Here is a 5,873-nt window from a genome sequence, read left to right as displayed (position 1 = left end):
CAGCCACCCACCTCTCACACACAGCCACCCACACAACTCTCATACACACACACACCTACACACAAACGCGCAACTCACACACAGCTTTTAAAAAAGCTTTACTGCATACTGACCCTTCTAAAGCAGAAATTGTTTTTTAAAAATCTAAGGCAAACAGAATAAAATGGATTTTTAATGACAATATATTTTCTCCTGCACTGCTTTAAATCTTACTCAAAATAATATATTGGACAAATATAAAAGAGAAGAAAGTCCTTGGAACAGATTTTACTTTCTTTTGGGTGTCACAGAAATACATTGTAAACAGGACAGCCAGACCCAAGAGAAGGATTTTAGATTAATGAGGTTTAAATTTGGGGAATCATTGAGACAACTTGACAAAATAATTTTTAAGTGTGAGAATGCACAATACTGCATTTTGGCCATGCCTTTTCTCTCTCTAGTTTGACGACTCCTCTCCAAGTTGTCCTCTTCCTCAGTATCTCTGCTTCTCCACCTCTCTCCCCAACATACATACTTTCTCCTGCTCCCTCTATGACACCATCAGAATTGCTTTACCTGCAGTGGAACGTGGTCTTCACTTATTGCTCTGCTGCTCCACCTCCACCAAATACATGTGACCCTCATTCCTGCCCTCATTGGTCCACCAAACAGAAAGATCACAATGGAGGGAAGCTGTGATTGGAGGAGCTGGAGCAGCTAGTATAGAATAGACAAAATCTGTCATTCGAAGAGCAGCACTTCAGAGTCTGTTCACTTTCACAATCACTTGCTCCTCCAATCAAAGTCTGCATGTTTCTTACTCTCAACAAGATGCCTCCACTTGCAACCATTTAGCCCTGGAGCATGGAACAGCATATGTGGTATGAAAGTAAACTTTGTGGGCGCCGCAGGGAGTGGAGTGCATTATTTCTCCCTCCAATTCTATTTTGATTTAGTCCCTACCCTCCCCTTCACTGTTTTGAACACACAGCACTGCCCCTTGATGTGAAGGGCAGTGCTCGTCACTGGCCACCCGGGTGTTTTCCGATCTTCCTGGTGGTGGATTAGAAAAAATGAAAAAAAAAATGAAAGTAAACTTTCTTGAATTCTCCGTATCCATCTTTGCTTTACGCCTGGCTACTTGTGATATTTTGAAAGCAAATTTGCATGTTGCCTCCTTGCATATTAAACCCTGTTATGGTGTCACAGAATTCTACCTCATTACACAAATCTTAAATTTTTAACCTGATGTCCAGTGCAACTGTGAGAAAGGCAGTACAAATAGTTGTTTGGTGGTGCACAAATTGAGTTTTGTAGGAAAAATGCACTTTGTTGAAACTTTTCATTTTGCAGGCATCAGGCAATTTTCAAGAATGCCAATTTATTTGGAAAGCCAATTTTTAAAATCTGGTTGGTAGAGGCTCAGCATCAAGAGCGCATCTGTTAATAATGACTGATAGTATTGCCAGTCCTAGCTACTTGCCAAGCAGACAGCACTCTCCTCTCAAAATATAAATGTTGGCTTTTCCTCCAACTTGGTATTCTTGTAAACTGTCCTGATGAATGCAAAAGAAAAAGTTTCAATAAAGTACATCTTTTTTTCGCAATGCCAAAGGCAAATATATCAAATTACACTCTTACAATAACATAACTGCACACTGCTCAATATTTAAATGAGTATTAGTTAAGTTGCTCTTGGGAAGCAGTGACACTGGTAAAACAGTATCACTGCCCTTTACTAGTTTGCCTTGTTGGTATTATGTCAACAATACAGAGAGAGCAGATCTGGTAGGCCGTCTTCCATTAATGAACCAGTGACTTTTTATTATACCAGCAATATTCTTATTTTCTATTTTCCAGCACATGTATGACTACATTTATTGAATTCAATCTTACAACTTGTCATAGCTAAATCTGAACCAAGGACCACCAAGGCTATAACTATAAGCCGATCACTGCAAAAGCTAATTAAAGCATGCAATCAGAACATACGTTTTGATTAGCTTTAATTTTACCCTTTTAATACAAAGTTATTGCCGCAGATTATTTATGGAAAAGTTAATTATTTATGATAAAGTTTGTTTCTTTCTGTTTAAAATGAAATTATTCTCCTCCTGTTATATCTTTCCTTCATCACTGAGTCCCTGCACCTGGTAATGTATTCCCAATTTTGTGCTACAGGCTAACTGAGCACTGACTGGACAAACAACTTTTGAGCAAATGCCTGTTATGACCAGTCCAGTAGGTGGCACTCCATTTCTTCTGAATTCAGTTTTACACAATAAAGCTTCAATTCACAATGGTGAGGTAAAACCACACATTGCACCTGAAAACAAACATATCCCCTCACGGTGGAACAGCCTTATTTTAAACAGGTCAAAGAAGAATTGCAGCTATAACACTGATCTCTAATTCCCCATTCACTTCCAAAAACTTCACTGTTTAAATTTAGATTTGAATTCTTGGCCCTTTGCTAACTGAATACTATAGGACCATGAAAAACAGAATGGGGTTTTCATTGAGAAACATTAATGAATGCATTTCTTTCACTAATCAGCATTCCAAATCCGCAAAACTGCACAGATACCAAGTTAGAAAAGACACAGGCTTAATTGCAAAGCTTGAACTGCAAAAGGACATTTAATGTTCACACTGACAATGGATCTTTCCTGATTGTTCAGAGAAGAGAAGGCACTAAAATAGCTAGTATGCCAAAAGACCACAAGACCTTTGAGCTCAAATATTTTTTTTCTTAGGGTCACTCCTGACATACTCCTCAATAGGAGTTTATGCTGAAAACTTCAACAAATTAAAAACTAAATTTGAGCGAGCAAGTGATGTTTAATCCCTCCTTAAATGAATAATTTCCTTTGCCCCTGCTTCCTTTACACCTGGGAAAGCTGGAACGTTATGTGCTATTAAGAGACTCAGGTGACAGGCTTGGAAAGGGGCTGGAATAAATATATATAGTTGGTGACTTTAAGTGTGCCCCTTTCTTGAATGGTGTACATTTCAATTTGGAGCCAAACAATGCTGACTTTGTGCATCAGCAGCGAAAAAAAAACAGTAAATTTTTTTTGTTTTTTTTTCTGAATTCAAAAACCCAAAAGTCCAAGGAAGTCAATTAAATTTAATGATACTTGCACAAAAATATGAAAGTGTTACCAGTTCATGGCCATTAACAATGGAGAATGCAAAAAAGAATATTAAACAATCTGTGACTTAATACTGTAACAAAGGACTGGTCCACTAAAGTTCAGTTTAATATGTTGATTCATTTACCTTTCTTTTCCATTCGTTTCATGTCCATCAGCTTCTCAACATTGCTTGGGTCATTGAGCCAGAGCTGCATGCGGACAAAAGGCTCCCTTCCCTTCAGGCTCAGCTTGTGCCAGGGTTTGGGCCGTGCCAGCAGATCAGACACGGAACCTTGTGTCAGGCCAAGGATGGTCTCTCCAAACAGACGTTGGCCTGTTGGTGGGACACAGAAAACAATCAGCCTACTGAGGCACAAAGCTACATTTTACCAGTTATACAAAAACATTTTGCAGTTTTATATTGATAATTCTTAAATCAAACCAGGACTTTTGCCAGAATTGGGAATAAGGATTTTTTAAGGCAGTTGTATTCCATTTTCTCTTTCAGTGAAGGCTAGTAGGTGACTGTGGGAGAGTTAATGCCCACCAAAACAAAGTACCAGATTGGAATCCTCCCAAACATAATGTGTCCATTGAAAGCAAGACCATCAAACTATTATAAAAACAGGTCAGTCATTCACTGCAGCAATTTGTTGAGAGTAATTTTCATGCGAGTAGGTTACATCAACACATAAACATCGCAAACTGCTCACCCTATCACTGCGCCACCATCGCAAACTGCTCACCCTATCACTGCGCCACCTATCACTGCGCCACCATCGCAAACTGCTCACCCTATCACTGCGCCACCATTGCTGACTGCTCACCCTATCACTGCGCCACCATCGCTGATTGCTCACTATCACTGAACCACCATTGCAGAATGACCATCACAGACAGCTCATCCTATCACTGCGCCACCATCGCTGACTGCTCACTCTATCACTGAACCACCATCGCTGATTGCTCACTATTGCTGAACCACCATTGCAGAATGACCATCGCAGACAGCTCATCCTATCACTGCGCCACCATCGCAGACTGCTCACCCTATCACTAAATCACCATTGCAGACTGCTCACCCTATCACTGAATCAGCATCGCAGACTGCTCACCCTATCACTGAATCAGCATCGCAGACAGCTCACTCTATCACTGAACCACCATTGCAGAATGACCATCGCAGACAGCTCATCCTATCACTGCGCCACCATAGCTGACTGCTCACCCTATCACTGAATCACCATTGCAGACTGCTCACCCTATCACTGAATCACCATTGCAGAATGACCATCGCAGACAGCTCATCCTATCACTGTGCCACCATAGCTGACTGCTCACCCTATCACTGAATCACCATTGCAGACTGCTCACCCTATCACTGAATCACCATAGCTGACTGCTCACCCTATCACTAAATCAGCATCGCAGACTGCTCACCCTATCACTGAATCAGCATCGCAGACTGCTCACCCTATCACTGAACCACCATTGCAGAATGACCATCGCAGACAGCTCATCCTATCACTGTGCCACCATGGCTGACTGCTCACCCTATCACTGAATCACCATGGCTGACTGCTCACCCTATCACTGAATCACCATTGCAGACTGCTCACCCTATCACTGAATCACCATTGCAGAATGACCATCGCAGACAGCTCATCCTATCACTGCGCCACCATCGCTGACTACTCACTCTGACTGCTCACTCTGTCACTGCCACCATCACTGACTGCTCACCCTATCACTGTGCCACCATTGCTGACTGCTCACTCAGTCACTGTGCCACCATTGCAGACTGCTCACCCTATCACTGAATCACCATCGCAGACTGCTCACCCTGTCACTGAACCACACTCGCTGACTGCTCACTCTATCACTGTGCCACCATCACTGACTACACACTTTACCACTGCGCCACCATCGCTGACTGCTCACTCTATCACTGACCCACCATCACAGACTGCTCACCCTATCACTGACCCACTATCGCAGACTGCTCACCCTGTCACTAACCCACCATTGCAGACTGCTCACCCAATCACTGACCCACCATCACAGACTGCTCACCCTATCAATGAATCAGCATCGTAGACAGCTCACCCTATCATGAATCACCATCGCAGACAGCTCACTCTGTCACTGCCACCATCACTGACTGCTTACTCTATCACTGTGCCACCATCACAGACTGCTCACTCTATCACTGTGCCACCATCACTGAATGCTCACCCTATCACTGTGCCACCATCACTGACTGCTCACTCTGTCACTGTACCACCATCGCACACTGCTCACCCTATCACTGAATCACCATCGCAGACAGCTCACTCTATCACTGAACCAGCATTGCAGAATGACCATCGCAGACAGCTCACCATATCACTGAACCACCATCACTGACTGCTCACCCTATCACTGTGCCACAATCGCAGACTGCTCACCCTGTCACTGACCCACCATCACAGACTGCTCACTCTATCACTGTGCCACCATCACAGACTGCTCACTCTATCACTGCACCACCATGACTGACTGCTCACTCTGTCACTGCGCTACCATCACTGACTGCTCACCCTATCACTGTGCCACCACTGCTGACTGCTCACTCTGTCACTGTGCCACCATCACTGACTGCTCACCCTGTCACTGTGCCACCATGACTGACTGCTCACCCTATCACTGTGCCACCATTGCTGACTGCTCACTCTGTCACTGTGCCACTATCACTGACTGCTCACTCTGTCACTG

The 5,873-nt window shown here is 43.3% G+C and overlaps 1 protein-coding gene across 5 annotated transcripts in view; it reads right to left on the bottom strand.

Moving 5' to 3' along the window:
* Nucleotides 1-5,873, bottom strand: part of LOC122564179 (protein CASP-like) — a 601,305-nt gene that overhangs the window by 74,050 nt on the left and 521,382 nt on the right. For 3 of the 5 annotated variants that reach the window (XM_043718857.1, XM_043718858.1, XM_043718860.1), the window contains one exon: nt 3,265-3,453. The exons of the other annotated variants lie outside the window; for them this stretch is intronic. In XM_043718857.1, coding sequence (XP_043574792.1) covers nt 3,265-3,453 — 189 coding nt within the window. The remainder of the gene's footprint in view (nt 1-3,264; nt 3,454-5,873) is intronic. 5 annotated transcript variants of the gene reach the window in all.

The sequence above is a fragment of the Chiloscyllium plagiosum genome, chromosome 28 (genome assembly GCF_004010195.1).
Source record: "Chiloscyllium plagiosum isolate BGI_BamShark_2017 chromosome 28, ASM401019v2, whole genome shotgun sequence".
In the NCBI taxonomy this organism is placed as follows: Eukaryota; Metazoa; Chordata; class Chondrichthyes; order Orectolobiformes; family Hemiscylliidae; genus Chiloscyllium; species Chiloscyllium plagiosum.
This window is presented reverse-complemented; position numbering and strand designations above follow the sequence as displayed.